The following is a 27,222-nucleotide window of genomic DNA, read 5'->3' on the forward strand; positions in this document are numbered from 1 at the left end:
CAGGGATCCATTCTGTCACTCTCTCAATCGATCGATATAAGCACATGCAGTATGATGTGCATGCTATGGCGTAACTCCCACTAGGGTGGACATGTCACTCACAATAAATAAACGCCATACAGATCTTAGTCTAGTCGCTTTTCTAAGCACCTAACCTGAGTCTCTAGCGTAGTCACCCTCATGGTTCCTGCCTAGAACCTCACATCTGGATTCTAACAGGTTACTTGGAAGTGTGGTGTCTTCCAAGTTGGACCAAATAAGGGTCTCATCTTAGCACTAACTAAGGCGCCATAGAGCACACATGCTCATCGGCTCATCTCGCTCGCTACACCCCAGCGCCGAGGCGAATCACCCATGTAGGTGGGTCATTTCTAAGCCTGGTGACATCTTTACAAACAATGAATGTATACACACAAGTTACTCAAACAAATCTATGCTCATCAATAAATGTAAGAGAAATACAGATAAATGTCCATCACAAATAAAATGTTCTCTAAGCAAATACATATCAGATCCGCCTGAGTCCCAAGTTCCTAATGTGAACTAGGAAAACATCTCTGGCAATGGGCTTAGTCAATGGATCAGCCAACATATTTCCAGTGGAGATATGCTGCAAAACCACTTCACCTCGCGCTACCATGTCTCGAATGTAGTGATACTATATATCAATGTGCTTGGCTCAACCATGGAACTTGGGGTCCTTCGCAAATGCAAGCGCTACCGTGCTGTCACAGTGTATAAGTACAGCGTCGTCTGAGTGAGCAAAAATGCTAAGTCTCTGTAAGAACCTCCTGAGCCAAACAGCCTCCTGTACTGCTATCGAACATGCTACATACTCTGACTCCATCGTGGACAGGGCGATGCAGGTCTGTTTTTTGCTACTCCAAGTGACAGCCCCGCCTCTTAGGACAAACGCATACCCTGAAGTGGACTTGCGCTCGTCTCTGTCACTAGCCCAATCAGCATCATTGTAGCCTCTCAGTCTAAAGTTTGAACCACTGAAGGTGAGCGAGAGGTCTGCGCAGTGCTACATAGGTATCGAAGTATCCTTTTTATTGCCTGCCAATGAGCTGGCCCTGGGTTACTCTGGTAACGGCTCACCATGCCAACAGTAAAGCAAATATCTGGACGCGTGCACATCATAGCATACATCAGACTGCCTACTGCCGTTGCATAGGGTATTTTGGACATTTGGTTTCTCTCTTCATCACTCTTAGGGCATTGGTCTAAGCTCAAAGTGCATGTCTTGTCCATTGGAGTGTCAACGGGTTTCGAGTTGCTCATATGGAACCGCTCCAGGACTTTCTTTATGTAAGCCTCTTGAGACAAACTAAGAAGTCTCCTAGTGCGATCCCTCACAATCTTCACGCCCAACACAAAGTTGGCCTCACCCATGTCTTTTATCTCAAAAGTAGAGGACAACCACTTTTTAGTGGTGACAATCATTCCAATGTCATTCCCAGCCAATAGGATGTCGTCAACATACAATGATAGGATAAGAAACCCTGCCTTGGACCGTTTTTAACATACACGCAGTGGTCCTCTTCAATCATGTCAAAACCCGCAGTAGTAATGGCATGGTGAAATCTAATGTACCACTGCCTAGATGATTGCTTAAGGCCATAGATGGAACATTTGACACGGCATACTTTGCGCTCATGTCCCTTCTTCTCAAAGCCCACAGGCTAAGCCATAAAGATCTCCTCGTCCAGTTCTCCATTTAGAAAAGCAATTTTAACGTCCATTTGGTAGAGCTCCAAATCCAACTTTGCAGCAATGGCTAAAATGAGGCGTATTGAGGCCATTCTCACCACAGGGGAGAACGTCTCATCATAGTCTATACCCTCCTTTTGGGTATATCCCTTTGCCACAAGACATGCCTTATACTTGTCAATTGATCCATCTGCCTTTCGCTTGACCTTCAGGACCCACTTGTTCTCGATGGCCTTGTACCTAGGTGGAAGATCAACTTACTTTCAGACTTGGTTCTTACTCATAGAGCTCAACTCATCTTCCATAGCAGCTTGCCACATTTTCTTAGCTGGAGAAAAGAGCGCCTCACTCACTGAGGCTGGCTCATCCTCATTGCTCGGGACATAGACGAGGGCAGCGTCTCCTTCAATCTCAAAACGACGTCGGGGAACGTGTCCATGTGTGCTCTTACGCGCAAAGGGTTCTTGACCCGCGGATTGTGCTCTTTCATTAGGTAGCACACTCCCACTAGGCTGATGATCACTCTCACCCTCTCTGGCGATCTCATGATGAGTGTTTAATTCCTCAATTCATCAGTCTCTATCTCAAAGAGATCAAGGTCTCTGCTAGCGTCACTAATGCTAGGGAAATCGGTCTCTAAAAAATCCACATCGCAGGACTCACTCTCTGTCATTCCTCTATCTTGATGTTCACCGTACACTACATAGCCTTTCGAGGTATCGGAATATCTTATAAAGATACTCTTTTTAGCTCTCGGGCCAAGTTTTCCAAACTTATGGGAGGTACTATGAACATAGCCTGCACATCCCCATGGTCGCATATGCCCCAAAGTGGGCTTTGCGCCTTTCCACAATTCATAGGGAGTGGAGGGAATTGACTGTGATGGCACGCGGTTAAGGACGTAGGCAGCGGTCAACATAGCATCCCCCCAGAAAGATATTGGGAGGTTGGTCTGCACCATCATCGATCTAACCAATCAAAATCCAAAAAATTATACCTATGTCAAAGGCCATTTCTCTTTCTCAGGTTTTACACTTTATTCCCTTGATATCCTTATGGATACCGGCGCTACCGGTTGTATTTGCAAACACAATGCAATTCCCAGTTATTTTTGGGAAAAAATGGACCTGCCTACGTACGTCAGTGGCGTATCCGGTCCTACTACTACCTTAGAGTATAAAGCTCTATATATTCCCATTACCCTTAGAGACAAAGAGTTTCTTATTCCTAAACTCACTTGTTTCCCTTCCATGCATGGTGACTTCATTTTAGGCACGAATTTCCTACACAAATATTTACCCTTCACCTTGCTTTCTCAAACTCTATAGCTCCAGCATCCTACTGGTCCTGTCACTCTTAAACTTCTTACTTCACATACATCTCTATGTGATAAAAACTTCACTCATGAGCGCATCACTCCTACTATTATCAATCCTCTAGGAGTTAAGCTACCCATTACTCATTGGCTTCTCGATTTGCTCGCACCCAATTTCAGTAATGAACCCCTCTTATGGTGGGATAAAAGCCCTCGCTTTTGTACCATCCAATTAGATGCTCCACAAAAGATCATCCGGGTTAAACCCATTCTCTATCTCAAAGCTGATATTGAGGAATTTGACAAACAAATCCCTGTATTACTTGCTTTTGGACTTATTGAACCCTCAACTAGTCCTCACTCCTGTCCCGTTTTTATGGTTCACAATCATGCAGAAATCAAGCATGGCAAAGCTTGCATGGTTATAAACTATAAACGTTTAAACCAAAAAATTATTTTTTATGGATACTTCATCCCTCAAAATGATGTCCTCATTCATTGCGCCAAACATGCCTCCATCTACAGCAAATTTGACTGTAAATCTGGTTTTTGGCAAATCAAGCTAACAAAGGAATCCAAACCTCTCATAGCCTTCTCCACTCCCTTTAACCGCCATTACCAATGGAAGGTTATGCCATTCGGTCTTTGCACTGCACCATAGGTTTTCCAACGATGGATTGATTCTATTTTTGGAGACCTCCCTTTTTGTGTTGCGTACATTGATGACATTCTTGTCTTCTCTGACTCTCCCGACGAACATACGAAACATCTTCGTATCATCGGCAACCTTTTCCTTAAGCATGGAATAATTCTTTCCCCCACCAAAATCGAATTAGAAAAACCTCAAATCGAATTTTTGGGACTTATCTTAACCGATCACGGACTCCAACTCCAAGATCATATTCTTATAAAAATTAAGGATTTTTCTACTGTTCTTCGTGATAAACAACATCTTCAACAGTTTCTTGGAATCCTTAACTATGGGCGCAATTACATTAAAGACCTTTCTACCAAAGAACAGAGTCTTTTACTCAAATTACGCAAAGATTCTATTTTTACTTGGACCAAGTCTAACACACAGACTGTTCAATCTATCCAGGCTGAGATCACAAAATCTTGTCCCACAGTTTACTTTCCCCTTGCTGGCGATCTCCTCATCCTTGAAACTGATGCTAGCAATGAACATTGGGGCTGTGTTTTAAAAGCACGACCTCTCAAAAATCCCTCTGACAAGCAAATTTGAGGATATAACTCTGGCAAATTTACCCCTGCTCAAATTAATTACCTTATTTATAAAAAAGAAATCTTGGCCATTGTTAATGCTATCCAACGATTTCGAATTTACCTTCTTCCTGAGAAATTCCTTATTCGTACTGATAATCAGGCTGTACGCGATTTTCTCAAAACTAAAATGAAGGAAACTAATTCTCGGCGGATTAATTGGCCCAACACCATTAATCAATATCAATATGAAATTGTCCACATTAAAGGTACTGACAATTTTCTTACTGATTATCTTAGCAGAGATCAATCCCCATCGTCCCCTGGACAAAGGTAAAGGTAAAGCCCCTGCGACACCACATCGCAAGAGCAAAAAGGCCACACCAGCCTTACTCCCTACCCCTCATGGCGGTATTCTCATTCGAGAACCCCAGACAGCAGCAGCAGCTCCTACCCAAAGGCCTGCTCCTCGCTACACTCGAATTCCTGCCACAACAGCGGAATTTACCCCTTCACCATACCAACCTTTTAGTCCCTATTTCTACCCCAGAAATAATCAAAATCAGGACAGTCAGGATCCCTATTATCTATGGAACATGACCCCTGCCAGCTACTCCCATGTAGTACAACAACTACCAGCGGCAATTGCTCCATCCTCTTTTGGTCAGTCAGTGACAAACACTACTGATTTCTTTAAACATGATGGTATGCCTACCAAATGGTATCATCAGATTAACACTTTGTGGAAGACACAGTTGGCCGGACAGAAAAACCGTTTCGGACCACTCTTACCACTTTTTCAAAATCCCTTGGAGCTTTTTACCAAAAATAGCTCACACTTCAAAATGTTGTGCTCGACTCAATTAAACACATTGATTGGGACGATGTTACTTCCCCTGAGAAAGTACAAAGCTTTCTTCAGATTTCTGACTGCATCGAAGGCCATTTAAAAGATGCCCTCTTCGAAAAAATTAAAAGAATTTGTTTATATTTGAAGGCTAAAGAAGTCTTTCCAAAAGAAATATTTCCAATGATACAACGTCATTGTGATGAAGAACAATACCAGCGCTACAAAAGCTTTATGCTGGAATATCCAAAAAATATTATAAAAACACATCACCAACAGCACCGTCTGATCTTTTACCCCAAACACGAACCCTGGAGTATTGCTGCTGTTGAATGGGGACTCGTTAGTCAACTAGTTTTCTCTAGTGACAACACTACCGTCCTCGACCAATTGCCCATGATGATCAGAACCATGGTCGTCCATGCTACTGCCAATTGGAGATTCTCAGGTGGACTCGAATTCACCATCACCAGTACTTTGGGATGGCGACAGAGAGAACGCTTCTTCCAGCCATATCAGATTTGGCATCTCCAACCTGCTGCCTGCTACACAGTGCAGGAACCAAAACTTGTCACCGATGAAGACGAAGCTGTGGCCATCGCCAACCGCTTCATCCACGCCGACCAGTTATACAAACAGTCTCTCATTGCTCTACACAAAGAAGCATTGACTCTCATCTTGATACCGTTACCTGGTTTCTGACGGACGACGAATCTTCATCACCCAATTCCTCATGGATTACGAAATCCCAATGGAAATTGCTGCAGAAACCTACCTCCTCGTCCAAAACCTACAGACACTCTCGCTATTAGATGTTCCGGCCACTCTCCTTGCTGAAGTCGAAGAATCCCTTGAAGAAATGGCTGCACATGAAGCCGCTGAACAAGCCGCTGCAGAGAACCTTTCTCCAGTTCACGCCTCCGAAATCAGCCTCAGTGACGACTGACCTCATCATAACGTCATCATGAATAGTGACGAACGGTGGTCATCATGAACAGTGACGAACAGTGGCAGCTGCCCTACGTCAGTACTTACGTCAGCAATTACTATTCGGACTTTAAACTAAAATTTGGAATCCGAAGCCGACCTCTCCCTCTATTTAAGAGTAGCTCGTCTCTTCAGTCAAGAACAAGCTCCGTTCCCCCAAGGCTCTCTCTTATCCCTTTCTCTTCTTTTATCTCCATTTGGATAGCTTCCCTTTCCCCTTCTTTCTTATCTTTTTGGTATCAGAGCCTTTAGTACGCTCTTACCTTTTGTAACCGCACCCTTACCGCAAGGGTATAAAATTTGCTAATGAATGTTGAATAGCATCGAGGATCGACCACACGATCGTCGCTTCTATTCTCCGATTTGCAGCAGAGTGAAAGAGGAGAACTCATCTCTGACTTATTGTAAGGTATATGCACATATAAAGAATTTCTTTCTTTTCTGCCTATCTTTTCTTTTGTATGACCTAGTCTACTATTCACGGCGAAGACTACCTGCAAACCGGTAGATCGATAAGGGTTACCCCCTTTGAGTGCAGCGACGGATCTTTTCGTAGATCTCTAGCACCGGCTATCACATAAACACTGGTTGGTATGCTTTACGTTTCTTTGCTTTTATCTTTGTAATTTTCACGGCCATATATTCTCTAGTGGTGGTGATGTCCAGCGGAACACTGGTTTGAAGAACCGAGAGTGTTTTGGACCCTTGTCCTACCAATACTTGAGAACGGGTTTAGCCCCCAGGAAATTATCTCTGTTAATTGCAATTTTTATTTATGGCTTCCCTTCCCCCATGTTTTTGTGATGATCCATTAATTCCATATGATCACAGCACTCATGCCCTTACTGATCGCAACAGTTTAAGCGGTGCTATTAATTATTTAATAGATCTTACTCTAGAACATCACGAAAAAACAACCAAAAAAATGAATACTACCATCACTCTCCTGTCTGATCTGGTTGACACACAACCGATCATACCCCCTGCTATCCCTCCCCAGGATACGTTTTTAGTTATAAGCACTATAACTGAAGATCCTCCTATTTCGGACGATTTTCTTTATTTAAAAGAAATTATGGACCATTGGAAAGATCGGTATAAAACAACAAAAGAGACCATAGATCAAGACCGACTTCTCCATATGATGCAACAATTCTATGTTGACAATCAACAGAGTTTTGTCGCACATAATTTTGTGCTCTTTTCTGATAATGAAGACGAAGACGAGGTTCACCAAGAATCCTCTACCTCTTCAGACCCTTCAGACTCTTCTTCTGATTCTGACCCAGAACCAGATACCCTTCCCCACAGTACCCCCACTGTTGGCGAATCTTCTAAGCGTAAGATGGATGACAAAGACCATCTCAAAACCGATGAGGATTTCCACCCTCAAACCGGTTCACGCACAACTTTTGGTCATGACACTATTTTTTCAACAGACGACGGCTTTTATGCCTGTAAAGATGACCTACACAAATACGGTTTAGCTTTCGACGGAACCTATTTAGACCTTTCCCACATAGCCATTAAAGACTATGATAAGGCAATCAATGAATGGGCACAAACCTTTGCCATTCTCATTACCAATAATAAAGCTACATGGGAAGCAGACAAGTTCCTCGAATACCTTAGTGGTTCCCTTCAAGGAGACGTTCTGCAATTCATTAAAAAATTGACCAGACCACTGATGGCAAAGTCGCAAAAACAACACTTCTCACCTATCAAAAGAATTTTGAAAAAATTTTGATTGAATTTATGAAAATCATTAAATCTGAATTTTGTGGTTTTCATCATCCTGACAAGCTTGCAGAAGATGTCAGTTTTAATTTAACTAAGATCAAGCTCAATAATTTACTTGAATTCGAAGCTTTTTCTAAAAAATATATGAGTCTTTACCAAATGTTAGATAGTTCAAAATGGCCTTTGACATAGGTATAATTTTTTGGATTTTGATTGGTCTGAAAAATGATGTCTGTATCATCTGTAACATAACGGTGGAAAAAGTTAATGACTGTTGTGGAGTCAGTATCTCTTTCAGAAGGAGCATAATCTCTTTCAGAAGGAGCATAATCAGAGGATATGGGTCCTTTGAAAAGCCTGGGATTAACCCAAAAAGGAAGGGGTTTGCTGGTTCCGGGAATATTCCTAGGGATATAACGGGAAGAGCCAAAGTGTTGAGAGGATGAAGCGCGAGAAGAAGATGCACTGGGAGTTCTATTCAACTGACTGGGGACAGGTGTGCGTCTTTTGAAATAAAGATTATTTCCTGAAGATTGAAGTTCAAACGTTGGAGGTTGGACTTCATGGATATTTTGAGGGGTGTCTAAAATATCAGAAATTAACCATTCACTGGGGAGTTTGATATCGTGCCAGTTAAGCATTCGAGGTTGTATCTCATGCTCATATGACCGTGGTTCGAAAAGTTCGACGAACCTTTTATCAAGAGGAGGTAGAAGTTTAGTGGAGGTAACATTGGTTAACTCATGTAAACATTTCCAACTAACAGCAAGGTTATGACTGTCAGCTTTCATGCCAGTCCATTGGGTTTTAATTTTCAAAACCACAGAATCACAAAGATTCGGGTCATGGATAGAAATAAGAAATTTGGTTTAAGTTTGAACCAAACCGAACCATTAACTAGGTTAGATTCGATTCCACCAATAAGAGCGTTGAGTGGCTCTTATAGGAATCTTGGCTCTAATTTCTCTGGGGAGTTATGTACCATGAGGAGGGCAAATTTTTGCAAAGAGAAAATGGACCATATTCACATCACACAGCAAAAGTAAGGCAAAATTGCAGGACAACAACTATTAAAAAAAAATTTAAGAACACCAGGATGGGTTTAATTACCAGAAAAAAAAAAAAACGAAGAAGGGATTTTGAAGATACCTCTACGCAATTCTACAAAACCCCTATCCTGATTCTGACTCTAATTGGTTTTTGTTTTCAAAACAAATTTAAGGGATTTCAAAGATGCAGAGATTAGGGATTGTGCAGTGAAAAAGAAGAAGAAGCAGAAGAAAACAATAGAACTAACCCTAGATGGCGACGACGAGTTGTAGGCGGTAGGAGATCTCGAGCGGGTGAGCTTGAGGTTGGAGAAGTCAGCGCTGGAACTTGAGAGCTTGAGGTTCTTCTATAGGCTGGAGAAATCAGCGCTGGTAACGACGAGTTGCAGGTTCTTTGTCTCCTTCCCCGTATTCCCATGGAGGTTAAGAGAGGAGTGCTTTCAGGGAAGGGTCGAGCGAGAGGGAGGAGACCTTTCTTCGGCTCCCTTTCTTTAAAACACAGGTAACACTTTGGATTTTGAATCACAAGTGGTAATAACAAAAAATAGTTGTTATGTCAAAAACGTTATTTTAGGCATAAATTGTTATAAATTTTGATTTTTGTTATAAAAAACAAGTGAAACAAAACGGATTTATCAAACGGTTTTTTTGTTTCATTTGTGTTCTAGTAACGTTACTGGCAAAGAAACAGTCTGTTTATAACGTTGTCAAACGGTGCCTTAATATGAGAAGCGGATGTTCCTTTTGTTTTTTCTGGTTTTTTTTCTTCTTTTTTTTTTAATTTCTTCTTCTTTTCCTTTGGTTTTCTTTCTTCTCTAAAAGCAGCAGCCGTGCTTGGCCACTGTCGAGCATGGCTGCTGCCCCCTTCCTCGGTTTTTTTTTAAAAAAAACACCTGCAGCCCCCATAAAAAGAACGGAACGAATGCAGCAGCCGTGCTCGGCCATTGCCGAGCATGGCCGCTGCCATTCTCAAAGTTTTTTTTTTTTTTTTTAAATAAAAAAAACTTGCTATCAGGTTAAAAAAAAACCAGCCTAGCTGCGGCACGCCTTGCACATGGCAGCAACAGCAGCCGCATGTTGCTGCCGCACCGTGCGCCAAGGCCGAAGCCAAGGAGGGTCGATCGATAGGCGAAGAAGAAGAAGAAAAAAAACGAACAACAAGCCCTAATCGGCTCTGATGCCATTGTTAGTGAAACATACATCCTATTCCATATACAAAGAGGTTTAGGGATTACCTGAACCGAATGGAATTGCAGCGGAAGGGATGATCGAATGCGGCTTGCAGTTACGAGCACAACGCGATCTCTATAGGCTTCTCCTCAGAGAACTCCACACTACAAAACTCTAGGCAACGATGGAAACCCTAGGAAAACACAAAACTTGAAAGGAGGGAGAGATCTGATTAAAAATCCCGCTCCCAGGGTTTATGCCTTATGTCTATATATAGGGTAAACCCTGAGATTGGCCAATCAGAGGAGGGATCGGTCACTTAAGTGACCATCCCTCTCTCTCTCTCTCTTTATTGTCTCGGCCGGCCTGCCCCATGTAGGCGGACTAGCTAGTCCTCAGGCCCATCATCGATTTACAGGGACCAATCGGGTAGCTCTGATCTGATACAGAGTAGAATCACAGATCTTTGTGAGGTCTTGGAGGTGGTAGAAAGCTGGTTCGGCTGGAGGGCAGGTGTTCGGCTGAAGGTCAGGTGTTGATGGTGCTGGTTTAGGTGGACCAAGCAACGGATCTGGTTGATTCTGGTTTTTGAGAGAAAGTTGAAGGTGAGAGGTGGAGTTAAGTCGAAGGGTAAAAGAAATAGAGGAAGTCGAGTTGATTCTAAAATTAGAGAAGGAGGTGCTGTCAACGAAGACCATATTAGGTCGAGATTCAAAATTTGGGTTTGCAGATTTTATAGGGTTAATAGCGAATGAATGAGAGTAGGGGGAAAAATCCGAGAGGGAATAGAGGGAAAAGAGATGAGGGAGAGAAGACATCGACATACAAATGAATATCGATGTGGTGGAGTTGCAGGTCAACAATGGAGTGGGACGAAGGTTGCAGCGGTTAGAGATGTAAACGGATAGTCGAAAATCCGTATTCGATCCGAGTTCGTATTTGTTTATGAGGATTCGTATTCGGAAATTCACTATCCGGAAACTATCCGAATCCGTCTGAAACTAATCAAATACAAATATGGTAATCCATGTTTCCGATCGATTATTATCCGATTCGTTTAGCTATCCGACGGTATTAAAATATCCGAAATAAAATATTCGTATCGTCTATCTGATTAAGTTGCCTTCTTGGATTTTGTATTTTATTTATATTTATAACTTAGTAGCTAGTAAGTTAGAAAATATGATTGTTTTATATGTATTACTACTTGACTATGATAGATGTTATCATATACCTATTAGAAAAACATATAAAAACAAAACAAAAAGTAGAAACACATAAAACAATGTAAATAAGACCAAAAAAAAAAAAAAAAGAAGGAATTAGTAAAGCCAAAAGTTTCGATGGAAAGCCACAAGTACAAATGTAAATAAGACAAAAAAAAAAGATAGGAAAGCCAAAAGTCTCGATGGAAACTTGGAAAGCCAAAAACCTCTTTGAAAATTGAAATCTCAGATTCTCGGTCTCTCAATTCTCAACTCTCAAGACTCTAAAGTATAACCCTAAAGCTCAACGTTCTCTTTGCCTTCATCCGCTGTGACTACAAATCTATAATCCCTCTCTCTCTAGTTTCATATACATATCGTTTCATGCCTTCCTGCGCACATCTTCATTGTTACAAGAGACGTCGTTCTGCATACGCAATCATCACTAGCAACTATCAAAGGTAACTCTCTCTCTCTCTCTCTCTCTCTCTCTCTCTCTCTCTCTCTCTCTCTCTCTATTGTTTCATATGCATCATTTTCTTCTTTATAGTATTACCCCTGATGCCATTTCTACCATTCTAATTTCTAGCGAATCCATCTCTTAGATCGTCCTCTGAAGTCCCATAACTCATTGTTCAGGTTGTCGATCTCAAGCCTGTCAGCAACAGATTTACGTGAGTTTCTATCTTTCAGATTTTTTTTTATTTTTTTTTTTAACTGTATGAATCTGGTTGTTGTATGTTGGATTTGTTATTAGTCTTATCTACAGTATCACCTATTGCTTTATATTTGTTGGGTTGTTCCATATTCGGATACTGCAGGTTTGGTTGGGTTTTAGATCAGGCTTTTCTGTTTTATTATATTCATGAGTGAAATCTTTAAATTGGATTTTTGAGGAACTTGCAAACAGGATTTAAGAAGAAATAAAGCTCAATAAATAGAAAACAGTAAGCAGACAATCGGACGGTAATCAGATAGAAACATTCGGATATTTGGTATCCGTTGCTAAACGAATCGAACCGGATAATATCCGGAATCCGTTTAACAAGTCGAATTCGAATTTGATATTATATTATTATATTCGACGCATATTCGGATCGAATTCGGATAGCGGAATTGTAAACGAATTCGAATTCGGATAGTACCCAATCCGATTCGAATTCGATCCGTTTACATCTCTAGCAGCGGTGGTGGGGGGTGGTGGTTGAAGAAGAAGAAATAGTGGTGGGTCCCACTTTTTTATGTTAGAAAAATAAAAAATTAGAATAAGATTATTCCCATTGAAGGGCAAAGTTGGTATTTAAAATATATTATTTAACACCGTCCCCTCACTGTCCACTCAGGGGATGTGGTTATATAATTTAGAAACACAGGGGGTCGCTCTGTATTTAACACAAACCTCAGGGGGTGACAGTGTAATTTTCTCAAAAACTAATCGATTGATTATCCTTGATTCCCTTTGCCCTAAACCCTAACCCCCAAAATCCCAATCGACTTATCGACCTCGCCCTTCAGGTTAACATACAAACCCAAGCATTGAAGCAGAACACTTCGAGAGTTGGAGTTGGATTTTGGAACCCTAGCCTTATACCCTTCTTCTCCGGCTCAATTCCCGGATGATTTCAGTGGTGGCCGGTGACTGACTCTCCGTAGAACTGCATCGGCGATTGCAACAGCGGGAAGGCGACTCACTGCTCCTCTTCTCTGGCGAGCACCTGCCCCAGTGCCTCCTCTTTCTTCTCCGTCTCCATCGACTCAATCAGGGCTTCTCTCCTGTAAGCTTTTTCTCAGATGGATGCATATCTCTCTCATACACACAGATATATCAAGTGTGCTTTTCTGGGGAGGGGGCACTTTTCTCGACCCCAAATCCAAGAAAGAACATACCAAATTATCATGAGCCTTCTGAATAAAATTTGAAATTTCTGTGTGATCAAAATTTTCAACACCTGGAACAATATCTGTAATTTGTTGGGGCTTAATGGAGGATGTAACGCCATTCTGCCACAGCCATAGATAAAAAAAAGAAATAAGAAGAGGGAAAGAAAACACAGAGTCACCATTTGAAAACTAAAATTTTCGAATTAGGTGGTGGAATAAAAAATAATTTTAAAAAGTAAAATTTTGTAATTAGAGAAAAATCAGAGATGTTTAAGTAGCCATGGGGGATTCAGACCTCGGATAGGACCCAAGTTCTGGTCGAATGTTAGTCCTTAGGGTGTACCCTTTGAGTCCCAAAATAGTGGCAGGATCTGATTAACAGATATGCCTGAACTCAGAAAGCTTTATTGCTGAAACTAGCACACAGAACAGGGGAACCACAAGTCTTAAATCATAGAAAACATGGTTTTGAGTTGGCTTGTTGATTTCTGTCATCTTTGTCAAAGGTTCTATATGCTACTAGATATGGAATTTTGCGACTATATTCTGTATATGCATATGTTTTGGTGTGTTGTGCTTTTGACCTGGAAAATTCATGTGTAATTAATGATAGTTCATTATCATTATATAATACAAGAGATAATGGGATTTCTGTAAATACTATGTGTAGTGCTCTAATTGATTCTATAAAAAGGCCTGCCAAACGTTGTTCTTGATCTTTTTAGTGCACCAGCATTGATCCAGGGATAGATTTAACAAGCGTTGTTTCTCATTCTATCGTAGCAGAATCAAGAAATATCAATTCTGCATAAGATTGACTCCTACAGAGCGGGAGTGCAACCAAACGGAGCCTTTTTTCTTGTGTTGTTTCTCTGAAACTTTGAGAACAGAGAGAGATGAGGCTTTTGACACATAACATGCTTTCCTGCAACATCAAGGGCGTGATGAATGGGTTCCCACTGCGTCTCGAAGTGGAGAAATCAGTATCAAAAGAGGTTGAATTCAACTCAGATTTCCTAAGAAACATGTTCCCAAAGATTGAATGGAAGGCACTTGTCGATGCCGCTCGATCGATGGGCTATGCAGAACTACCCGAAGAGGCACCCGAGTCATCGATGCTTGAATCGGAGGAGTTCCTCATGAAGTTCCACCATGCCCTCCTCGAGCTCCACCTTGAAGAAGGTGCCCTTATCTGTCCTGAGACTGGTCGGCGTTTCCCTGTCAACAAGGGTATCCCAAACATGCTCCTCCATGAAGATGAGGTCTGATCAGTATCTTATAGTTTCTTTCTTTGTCAGATGATATTGGCTGCAGGGAGCTTGGAGTTAGTGTACTTGGCTAAACAGGGGTTTTTGAATACTGAGGTTGTAGTTGTTTTGAGTTTTAGATACTTTCATGTGTATGGTTTAGCATATGAACATATGTGAATGTTGCTTTTGTTTCATTGGAGAAGAAATTGGAATTAGGGTTTATTCTCTTATGGCCTACATTTTTCTTTCTTTGGCATATGATATTTGCTAGGGGTTGACTTGGGGGTTTGGAGATTTTAGTGTTTTTGGCGAAACAGGAGTCTTTTATACTGTAATTATAATTGTTTTTAGCTTTAGATACTATGATGTTTACGTTTTAGCATATGAATATGTGATCAGTGATTCTGTTGCTTTGGAGAAGAAATTTAGATTAGGGTTTATTCTCCCCAACCTTTTTTTTTTTTTTATTTGGGGGGGGGGGGGGGGGGGGGGGAAGCATTACATACTGTGATGTTTATATTTTAACATAGGAATAAATGTGATCAGTGATTGGTTTTTTTCATGGGAGGAAATTGAGAATTGGGTTCTGTTGTTCAGCTTGTAATGAGTTCTAGACTATCGGGTTTAATCTTATGTGCAAAACGGTATAAAACTCTTAAGACATTTAATATCCAAAATTCTGGTAACTGCTCGTTTTTTCCCCTAATATGTGATCAGTGATTGTGTTACTTCGGAGAAGTAATTGAGATTGGGGTTCTATTGATCGTCTCGTAACAAGTTCAACTCCACTGGATTTTGTCAAATGCGGTGGTTTTAAAACTCCAACGCATTCAATTTGATAAGATTTGTTTCCTATTAGCCAATGAATTTTGAAGGAAAATCCTAGCTGTGTCATTTAAGATTTGGAATACAAAAACTTGCTTTCTAATTTATCTTTGGATTTTGTTTCAATTTATAAGATTTTGAGGAAAATTGTGGCAGCGGATTGCTTTAATGTGAGGGTGGGGCTTTGCTTGGTTTTGCTTTATTTATTTATTTCTATAGCTTTAGAGGCAGTGAAGTATATAGTTTAGCATATGAATCTAAGTGATTATGTTGCTTTAGTGAAGGAATTGAGATTAGGGTTTATTCTTCAACTCACAATGATTTCAAGTCCATCAAGCTTTATTGCATTAGGGTTCAAAAAAGAACACCGCACACATTTGATAGCTGAAAGTCTGTCGGTTTGTTTGTTTCTTATTGGTTGTTGAAATTTGGATGAGAATCTCTGGCCTTCTCATTTACGCCTTAAAACGTAAAAACTCATCTACTAATTGCTTTTTAAGAGATAAATATGTTTCAAAATTTATTAATTATATGGACGGTGGCAGCTCATTGCTTTATTTAGGAGAATACTCTTTAACGTGTCTAGTTTTAAGGAGCAGGGTAGGTAATGTATGTATAGTTGAGACTGGTTTTATTTCTTAGGAAACTGTACTGGAGGTAAGGGTGTCAATTGGGATGGTTCCCGGTATTTGGGACAGGACGGTACCGGTATCGGTAACAAAAGTGCCAATCCCAGCACCATCCCATTTAGTTAACAGGACTAAACCTAGATCCCAGTCCCGATTACTAGCGGGACGGGAGAGTACCGGTTCTTAAACGGTTCTAGGCACTGTAGAAAAGGGATAAGAAGTATTATTCTTTCTAACAAGGCGGGTTATTAGTGTTGTGGAATTTTTTCACTATCATGAAATCTAAGTTGTCTACTCCTTTTCATAAAGCAACTTAAATTATAAAATCATAGTTTTGCTTCTTCAAACTCCCTAAGATCACATGTGATAAGCTTCTCATTTTTTTAAATCTAGAGAAGTCCTACAAAATAAAAGAATCCCGTTGTGTTTCTTCTTTGATTTGTTCCAAACAAAACTCTATTTATCACACATGTCACATGATAGTATGGTATGAAGTATGAATTGAAAAAAGGAAGAACCTGATAGATGTAGTTGGTAGAGGGAGGAGGGAGGAGGGAGGAGGGAGTAGCACTGTAGCAGGTTCTGTGAGGAGAGACTTCAAGCTACAACTATTGACCTATTGTTCCTCTTCGTATTCAAAAGGTAATTGGTGAAACCCTAATGAGTAGTAATTCTTATACCTTTTCTTTTTCTTTTTTTTTTTTATAAAAAAAAGATCTTTTATAGTCTTTCTTTTTAAACGGTACTAGTAGTTTCGGTACCATCCGGTACCTAATTGGTATTTCGGTACTGATATCGTTGGGAATCTGGTCCCAGAACCGTCCCGTCCCATTTATCATTCGGTACCAAAATCAGATACCAGTACCATCCCATTTACTAATGGGACGGTCCGGTACCGGGTTTTAACGGGACGGTATTGGGACGGTTCCCGGTTCCGGTTCCAAATTGACACCCTTAACTGGAGGCCCATTTTTCCTTTTTTTATATTTTGATATATGGAAATTACTTGTACTAATGTTATCAGTGGAAATGTTATCTACAGATATTATATGGGTTACTTTTCACCATAATTTTCTTAAGAGCAAATTATGTGCACCTCCCCCCGTGTTTGAACAAATAACACAACACCCCCCCGTTGTTTAAACAATTAGGTCCACACCGTGAAGGCTGACGGTGTTAGTTTTTGAAATGAATGGCGGTGGAGGACAAGGAGAGATGGTCAGGGAAGAAGGGGGATGGAGGACAAGGAGAAATGTATCTTTTAGTTCTTTACATAAATCATCCCATGCTTTTGAGTATAAACACAGTTTTGCAGGTTCATGTTTCTTTTTTCACCCGCGGGGTGACATGAAATGTTAATTATTGGTCATTGATAAAAGATCTTTGTTTCACTTGATTATTTCATATTCTCTTTAATCTTTAGAATGTCTATGTGAGCCTGAGTATGAGAGGAGGAAAGAAAACTCCTCATAAAGTGCAACAATGAAAAGGTGAAACAGCAAACTTGAACTTGGAAACGAGTCAAACAAATGTAACTCAATGAGTCAAATCGGATCAAGTTAAGAAAACCTCAAACTGGTAGTAGTAGCAAAAGCACCAAATACTTAAATTTGTTAGACCAAAAAAGTAAACAGAGCAACACTAGATTGACAAATTGCCATATCAGCTATTTTTTCCACATTATCAAGCATCCAGTTGAACAAGGAGATGGTAGAGCATACATTTATGTACAAAGTATTGAAGCCATGGTATTATTACAAATCAGTGACGACTTGCTTCCGGATCCAGAGTCTTCAAAGTCTCCACTTTCCGAGGACTGCAAGGATTTCACACACCACTACCACCATTATTACAGACTCTACAAGACCTCAACAACCCCCCAAGAGAACCATTAATTTGATCGTTTATATATATATTGTTTAACTATTATTTATAAGGCCAAATTTTCTCTGTGCCGGGGGTGTAGGCCACAACACATGGGGGTGGGTAAATGACCACCCTGGCCCCCTAATGGTAGGAATACCCAGTCCGTGTGTCTGGGCGCAGACTACACTAAGGTACAGAGAACATCCGCCCTATTTTTATATATGGCCAAGAGATTGCTATCTAATCGTGTAACATTTGCACTATCGCAAGGGCCAATAAAAGTGTTTACAGAAACATTTGGCTGAATGAGATATTTTAATTTATTGGGGGGGAGGGGGGGGGGGCAACGATTATTTCGTGCGGACTTCTGTAGATGTAAGAACCACGTGATCAGTTAGTGTTCTTTTTCCCTATATGGGCAAGAGACCGCTATCTAGTTGTGTACTACACCAGCATGGGGGTCAAGGCGTAAGAACCACACTGGTTAACATTTTTTTTCTATAGAACGTCACCCAGTCATGCGACGCACACCGCCCTTGTGACCTGACACAGGAGCACGTGAAATGATTACCACCCCCTTAATCTTGGCAATGACAAGGGGTGTGGTAGTCATTTCATGCACTCATGTGTCAAGGCAGAGGGGGTGACGTGTCTGGCGTGACCAGACTAAGTAGAGTGTAGTAAGGGCCACGTGAGCACAGAAGCCATTGAGACCGCACTCGCTGACATTTGGTGGTCCATAAACTGAATATGAAAATAATTTAAAGGAAAATCGGGGACGTAGGATGTGCCCAGACATAGGGTGAAACCGTCCCCCTGAATGATCAAAATAACCACCCCGTTTAATGAGTAGCATCAAAGAGGGAGCAGGATGGGATATCATATAAGAGGGGCAAAGGGGTCATTTCAAAGAGATAAAAAAAAAAAAGAGAGAAATAGGGAAGAAGAGAGAGATGCTAGCTTATGGTACATTGATGGTGTGGCCAGGCTTTCCCCCTTTTTGGGAAAACTTGAAATGAAGAAAGGAACCAGGCCGAACGAAATTCAAACTTGCATTGGGCTTACTTACTGGGCATATGCATCGCCCCGAACAAGATCGGGTTGTGCCTGAACCCGATCCGAATCCTGGATGTGAGCCACCTTCCTGAAGAAAGACTTGTCAAGAAATTTATCAACTTCCTCCACCACATGATCTAGGTCTTCCACTTCCGGTAATGTTTCCCTCTTCTTCTTACTCACCAACACGTTCGGCGAATGCTTCAGCTGGTGGGCCACCGTGTACAAACCCAGTGAAACCGACACCCCTATCATACCAACACCACATAAACCGGTACAAAGTCACCCTTCAAACCCTTCATTTTCGCCCAATGGGTCTCACCCGAATCCACCGATGACCCGTTAGTTTTCATTTTTGGGGCAGTCGAAGTTGTGAAAGATCGATACAGAGATCTTCAGTAGCTTTGCCATGGATAAAATGCTCAGAAAATGAAGAAGAAGAAGAAAGAAGATAAGAGAATTAAATTCAAGTAAAGTTTTGAGAGTTTTTACCGATTTTCTGAAAGCCATGATTGATCAAAAAAGAGTTCACAGAAATGGGAGTTTAAAAGAGAGGTTTTTTTCTCAGATGAGCAGAGGAAGGAAGTAAAGTATGATGCTTTGATAAACTGATACTTATCCTTTCTTTCCTTTGGTGTATTTAAAAAGTGTTAAGAGATTCTAAACACGAAGAGGTTAGAATGCGCTGAAAACTACAAATGGGTTTCTGATTAAATGAAATGGAATCTATAGACTGTATAGTATTTATGCCGGTGAATTCTGGAAGCTTTATTTTACCAAAAAAACAAGTTCTGGAAATTTTGGATTTTGAAAAAAAAGAGATAGCAATGGGTTTGTGTGGTAGGGCCAAGTTTTTAGTAATCAGTAGTGAACGCGGGGAATCTTTCCGTACGTGAGCGTATATGAAGGATTCATAGTCATTCAAATAGAATCTAATTTGTTAGAATATTCTATCTGAACAGTTGTGAGTTGTTCACGTAAGTGAAGAATCACCTTACTCTTCTCGGTTGATATCGATCTAGATCAGTTTATATTGGACAGGATCGGACTTTTTTCCCTAAAATTTCTAAAAAAAATTATTTTATTTACATTTTTACCCTTGATCAATACCCTTGGACCAGTATTGTATTGGCTAGGAATTGGTATCAGTCTCCACTAATATAAATTGGCTGATCCAACCGATCTAAATCTGATTCCTCAAACCATGGTTGGGCCAGAACTGGTATCGTATCAGTCAGGAATTTATATGTATATATAATTTTGTTTAACTACCCCTTGTCATGTTCTCAAAAGTTTTTTAAACTAGGGTTATAAAAGGGCTAATAAAAAATAATTTGAAAATGATACTATTAATGTCATTAAAAAAAATTTATCATACAAAAAATGCGAAAGAGTATGGTTTCAATTTATTTCACATCTTGAGGGTGTCAATAATAAATCCCATCATGATAAATGGAAAGATCAATGTGGTAGTCAGGGATCAATTACCTACTTAATTTGATGGACATACAATTTGAAACAACTAAAATGGCAAAGATCTGTAATTGCAGAATGGTGGTATACTAATGTTACTTTTTTTGGTAAGAGATCGTTATAGCATGCTCCCTGCAGCAGCACACAGGGCAATGAGAGTACGCATAGGGGCATCAACACGGATGATATTTTTTATTTCAATAGGGTGGAGCAATAATTTCACACTCTCCTGTGTCTGGATGTTGGGGCCACATGACCAAGCATCGTACTTTTCTTATGAGGTTTTTTGTGGTACCAATTTGTGTTGGGTGGACGACATCAAAGAAAATAAACTTGGAAGGATCTGAGCAATACTATTGCACAGAGGACCCATGTCTACGTTGTGAAGGATACTACCACTAGTCTGGTGACACGTGCATCTATCTCACCATATGCTGCAGTCTCTAGTTCGAAGTCTGTTACGTAGGAATGTTCTAGAGTTCTGTCTGTTGTAGTCACGTGGACTTGGTTGCACAGTGTATATATATATATGTAATCTAGTTTGATAATTAATGAAATCAGTTTCACTACATGGTATCAGAGCCAACTCTCATATGAGATTTTAGTTCTTTTTACTTTTTCGTTATGGTGCTTTCTTCGTCTTCCACGGCGCATGGCGATGTTGTTCTGTATCTTCTCATTTATGTGGATGACTTGATCCTCACAGGGAATACTACTTCTGCAATAAAGTCTCTAGTTCGTGCTCTATCTGCTGAGTTTGCACTTAAGGAACTTGGGGACCTAAGTTTTTTTCTGGGTGTGGAGATTACTCGGACATCTACTGGTTTGTTTCTCAATCAAACCATGGGGTACTGTGTTTTCTTAGGCACTCATTTGGTGTCTTGGGCCTCTCACAAACAACGCACTATGTCGCGCTCCTCTACTGAGGTGGAGTACCGTGCGGTTGCATCAGTTACTGTTGAAATTGTTTGGTTACGCTCCCTACTTCAGGAGCTTGGTGTCTTCTGGAAAGCTGCTCCTGTTGTATGGTGTGACAATATTGGGGCGACGTACCTCACGGCGAATCCTTTGTTTCATGCTCAGACGAAACACATCGAGATTGATTTTCATTTTGTGCGCAACATGGTCGCTACCAAACAGTTAGTGGTACGCTACGTTAACACTATGGATCAACTGGTTGATTTACTTACAAAGGTTCTTTTCGGTCAGCAGTTTGCTGCCTTGCGGTCCAAGCTCAGCGTTTGTTCCCCTCCGTTGAGCTTGCAGGGGTGTGTTAAGGATACTACCACTAGTCTGGTAACAAGTGTATCTACCTCACCATGTGTTGCAGTCTCTAGTTCGAAGTCTATTACGTAGGAATGTTCTAGAGATCTGTTTGTTGTAGTCACGTGGACTTGGTTGCACAATGTATATATATATATATATATATATATATATATATATATATATATATATATATGTAATCTCAGTTTGATAATTAATGATATCAATTTCACTACATACGTATCCAGTCCCACAACACCCTCTCAGTCTTTATTCAAAACCCAATGAAATCATATCAAACTCAATAAGAAACACTTCTCAAGCACATAAAATCAATCAAATAATTTTAGTCACAATTGTTTACTTACCATATTTCTTAGGGTTGAGAATCATGTACATCGAAGGATTGTATATGTCTGCATAAGTAAGCTTGGCACCATGGAATGTAGCTTGCCACCTTGTGATATAACCCTGAAGCTCAATGTTATAGGATTGTAATCCCGCTACACACCTTTTTTTGGTAAGAATCCCTCTACACACTTATGCAAGCTACATTCCATGGTGCCAAGCTTACTTATGGTGCCGAACTCATTAACTTATGTTGAGTTCGGACTGTTGGATGTCCGAGCTGCTAGATGTCTACAAATCCACCTTGCATTGCCATACTCCACGGCTTTATGAATTAGAGAGGATTGAAAATCCGTCTAAACATAGGTTTCAGACAACTAGGCAACATTCTTTTTCCCTAAGAATTAATAAAATGTTGGCTAGACCAGCAATATCTATGTAATGGTCTAATTGAAAGCATGTGGTATCAAATTCATTTCTATACATTCCCATGTAATTCATATTGACTTTTGTATTTTTAGTTGTCTACTTCTGAAAGCATTAATTATTCCTTGGAACCTTTGTTCGGACTGAAAACTTCTTCATACGTGATTAAGGAATTTTGGTTTTACCTATCAAACTTGTCATTTGCTAAATACTAGAATTTGCAGCCCAAAAAAAAAGTGCTAAATACTAGAATTGAATCACCAACCCGTATGAGTATGCTTCACTTATAGTTTGGTGATGACATGTGTCCCTTTATTTTTTTATATAAATACAACCCTTCGATGCACTCTTAATGATAGTATAGAAGGGCATTTATTAAAACAAAATGACACTCTCCAAATCCTATCTAGTATTCTATTAAAAACAAAAAACAAAATTGATTCAGTTTTGGTTTTGGAGATCCCCTTTGAACCTTGTTTAACCAAGAACCCTACTTTTCATTAAAACAAAAAAAAAAAAAAAGAGAAAGAGCCCCACTCCTTAAAAATAAATAAGATTATGCTCACATGTAATTGGATTTTGGCATCCGCCGTGGCATTATTAGATTTGACCAATTTACTAATTGGCTCCATCTATAATAGATTCGGTCACATGTTCGTTAAGGCTATGTTTGGAAGACAAGAAAAGAAAAAATTCAAAAAAATTTAAATTTGAGGAGAGAGAGGGATTCGGCTCCTCCCACAGAGTGCCGAAGGAGAGATCCAATAGCGTTGGGCATGCTGGGATGCACACCGGGCCTCACGCAGGCACACATCCCCTCGTGCCGAGAAACCCAACACAGTTGAATGCCTCCTTGGACACTCCTTGGGCGCTAGGATCACAGGAAAAGAGCTCGATCAGAGAGAGACACATAAATCAATGATTATGTCATCATTTTTTACTTTTTTTTTTTTTTTTTTCCTTTCCTTTTCTTGGTTTCCAAAAGAGATTGTAATTGAATTGGACTTATTATTTACCCTAAGAAAAACAAAAAAAAATTAAAATAAAAGAATTGGATGGATTGGATTCTAATCAAAATCTGCCTAACAGTAGCATATGCTCTCTGTCTATTTCCTTTTCTTTATCAATAATAAAATTCATTGGTTTTCTTTTTGCTACGTGGGCAAGGACTCTTGAAGAACATATCTTTATTGGGGCAATTCCGTAATTCCCTACTTAGAAAAACAAAAATCTATTCCCAAGCAAAATATCTTCAGTTGTTCTCAAATCTCAATCTGAAATAAATAAAACCTCAAAATTCATTCTCTTCCTCTTTCTTTATTATTATTTCTCATCTTCAAACTCTGAAAAGAAAAGAAAAGAAAATGCCTTCTTCTACAGCTCTTCTTTCATATAATACTCCTCCAGCTTCAACCATTAATAGACCTTCAAATTTAAACCCAAATCATCAACAGCAACTTAACTTCCTCTTCTGCTCTCCAAGCCCACCTCGAAGAAGAACACTCCTCCATCATCTCTCTCTTAAACCCAGAGCTTCTTCTTCTTCCATTACAGAATTTGATCTCTACGAGCTTCTTGGCATCGACAGCACATCGAATCAATCGCAGATAAAGTACGATTATCGTTCGTTGCAGAAGCGATGCCACCCGGACATCGCCATTCCGGCCGGCCATGACATGGCCATCATTCTTAACGAGGCTTATTCAGTTCTCTCTGACCCCAATTCACGTTTGGTCTATGACAAGGTGAGTGAGGATCTTTTGCAGTTGTTTGATTTTAGCCGTCCAATAGCATTATAATTCGATAAGAGGATTGAAATTCCATCCTCCTATGTAAGACAAAATTATGGAATTTTTTTTTTAATTCTAGTAATTATGTCAGAATTTTTATATCTTATACACGGAAAGGATGGAATTTCATCCTTTCTATTGGTTATTCTATTATGGGAAAAGGAACGTTAACCGGTGCTGTGTGTGGGCATGCATGTGTGTACCTGCAACCAAACACAGCCCTGAGGAAAATAGTAACGATAGAATGACAAGGGATGTACATGTAAGGGCGTTAAATGGCTCAGTTCCAATGTAAACAGTTCAGTCTAGTTCGATGCAAGTTTTTTTAGGTAAAACTAAAAAATCACATGTTGAAAGGAAACCATTTATAAACGGTTCCACTTTAAATGGTTTTATAAGGGGTTTTTTTAACTACTTCTTTATTGAAACGACTATTTTCCATTACATGTCTTTTAATTTTTTTTTTATTTAAATAGATGTATGAATTGAATTCTTATATTTTTTTATTTAAATAATTATTTGTTTGTTTCATTATTTATTAATTATTTATTGTTATCACTAATGGTTAATTTTTTGGAGAAAAGGAAAAAAATTATATGTATAATGGAAAAGGACTACATTTTTTGGTATATATGTCCTGCAACATCTTTAGTAATGAGATACTAGAGAGGCTAAGGGAGGGAATTTACACAGAGATCTATTTCCGTGTCAGTATGAATAAAATTCGCAAACCAATCTGTACAATGGTTTCTTTCCCTGTTGCAAAAATGAAAGGAAGGAGACCGAAAGAAACTAGCTATATACTTGATGTTATGAATAATCTCCCAAGCCTGCCAAGGGGCAGAGGTTGCACCATTAATCCCATCCACTGCAATTCGATAAAACGATGACCTTCAAGAAGCCCAGCTCCCTGGCTTTAGATAAATAAATGGCTAATTATTATCATTACATATTATTAATATTTGTTTCGAATTAAACAATTTTTAAAATGATTTATCATCGATTTAAACGGTTCGATTTACATTGTTTAACTAAATGATTCTTAATTGTAAAATCAAAACCAAACCATTTCACTGTTTTTAATCAGATTTTACGTGATTATGGTGGTGGTGGTGCAGGAACAATCGAAAATAACGGCATTTAAAGGGTAAACAGGGAAGCCACTCTACTCAGCATGGTTCGGACGGGAAACGGAAGAACGAGCGGTGTTCGTAGATGAAGTCAACTGTGTGGGGTGCTTAAAATGTGCGCTACTTGCCCAGAAGACATTCGCTATTGAATCAGTTAATGGTCGTGCACGGGTTGTGGGTCAGTGGACTGACCCGGAAGACACAATCCAAGAAGCTATTGATGCATGTCCTGTTAATTGCATCTGGTATGAAAATTTATCACAATCCAAAACCCTCCTTTTTTTTCCTTGTTCTTGAATAAGGGTATTTAATTTGGTAATATTATTGATGGACACGGATGGTAATTCTCCGCCCGCCCACCTGTCCTTCTAAACCCGTTTATAAATGGGTGGTTTGGGTTGGTTATATTACTTACAATGTCAATTGGTTCAGTTTCAGTTTGATTCAAAATATATCATTTGGAACCAAAATCAAACCGAAACTTAATGGAGGCTGTTTTCTAAATCAGAATTGAACCGATACGGTTCAATTGCAATTTTAATTGGATTCTTTATTCGGTTTTTTACCCAATTTGTATTCCGTTTGGGTCCTAAATTAACCTCTCTAATCAGCTTTCACGGTGTATTAATATTAATCAGGTTTGTGGAGACGTCTAACTTGGCGGCCTTGAAATTCCTAATGTCCAAGCAACCACGTGGCAATGTCAGAATGAATGCTGGGAATGCAATTGGAACATGAGTCGCTGATGTATTAACTGAAGTGGAGAAATTTCAAACCAGATATGTTGAAGCCAGAAGAAAAGCCGCCAAATCTAATGATTCAAAGGTAAAATGTAAAGACAAAGTTACCCTTATTATCTTGTACACTTCGGGTCCGACACTCTGGCTTGTAGATCAAAATGGATATAGTTCCAGATATGGATACTGATTAAACTGGATCATGGGTCTGACCCATTTCTTTTAAAACCCTAAGAAGCAGAGGGTCCTTACTGAGATTCCTTAAAATAAGGGTGTCAATCGGTATGGTTTTGGTTCGGTTCAACATGATGCCTATTTTTTTGAACCAATCGGTTCTATTTATATCCAGTTCACTATTTGGTTTTGACCCTGTTTGTATTTGGTTTGAACCATATTTTAGGTGTTTGGGCCAATTTTTAACATCTTCCATCAACAAAAAAAATCTCTTACTTTTTTGGGTCATAATCCTCCAAACTGAATGTATTTGGTTCCATTCGGTTTGAACCGACAGGACAGTTTCAGAAATGAAACTACACCGAACCAAAGCAATTATTTTAGTTCGGTTTGTTTTGATTTTAAATGGCCGATTTGATTTCGGTTCTAAATTGACACCCTTGGAAATGTGGTTTCTTTAGGAGTCAGACCTCCAAAGAGAAGCCATAATGTCAGCAATTCACTCCATCAGATCATTCTCAAATTGGTGGCACTGGATATCACCCAAACCTGGAGAATCCTGCCTGAATTTGATTCCGGTTACCAAAAAGCCCACTCTACCACCAGGTATAGACAAGCCTAGAGAAGCAGTTGCTGCCAGGAGACAAGCTGCAAGAGAGAAAATTGGACCCTCCTCATCTAGCAGTAGTTACAGCCTAAATCATGAGTACTGGGAGCCATCACCCCTAATGCTTCCTGCAGCTACAACTGATCAGAGCTCTGATTCTAATTCAGCTTCAGGGTCTAGACCTAAGATGACACAGTCAAAGGTGAAAGACGAGAAGTATGGGGCCTCTGTGGATAACTATCTAAGGGATCCCATCCGATAGAGGATTCCGGTGGCAATGGCAACTGTCGGGGCAGTGATAGTACGGTTGCAAGTCGGAAATCAGGGGGCAAGTGGAAGTGGTGGCTTGAAAGATCACATAGCTGGCTCGATGGTGTTACAGATTGTTAATAGCTCTTGGTTACAAGTCATTTTGGCTGGGGTGACTTGGTATCTTATTGGTATGGCAATGGTAGAATTGGTGGATGTTTTTAGAATAAAGGGAGAGAAAGCAGGTAACAAAAGAGAAAGATAGATTGTA

The 27,222-nt window shown here is 39.9% G+C and overlaps 1 protein-coding gene and 1 pseudogene across 1 annotated transcript; both read left to right on the plus strand.

The window, feature by feature from the left end:
* The first annotated feature begins 1,010 nt into the window (after positions 1-1,010).
* Positions 1,011-14,608, plus strand: LOC122652138 (multifunctional methyltransferase subunit TRM112 homolog A-like). The gene is made up of 2 exons (XM_043845809.1): positions 1,011-1,015; positions 14,019-14,608. Exon 2 carries the CDS (start codon positions 14,025-14,027, stop codon positions 14,394-14,396), a length of 372 nt encoding a protein of 123 aa, XP_043701744.1. The 5' UTR covers positions 1,011-1,015; positions 14,019-14,024; the 3' UTR covers positions 14,397-14,608.
* Positions 10,871-27,222, plus strand: LOC122650624 (annotated as a pseudogene).

This window comes from Telopea speciosissima, chromosome 2 (genome assembly GCF_018873765.1).
Source record: "Telopea speciosissima isolate NSW1024214 ecotype Mountain lineage chromosome 2, Tspe_v1, whole genome shotgun sequence".
Taxonomy (NCBI): Eukaryota; Viridiplantae; Streptophyta; class Magnoliopsida; order Proteales; family Proteaceae; genus Telopea; species Telopea speciosissima.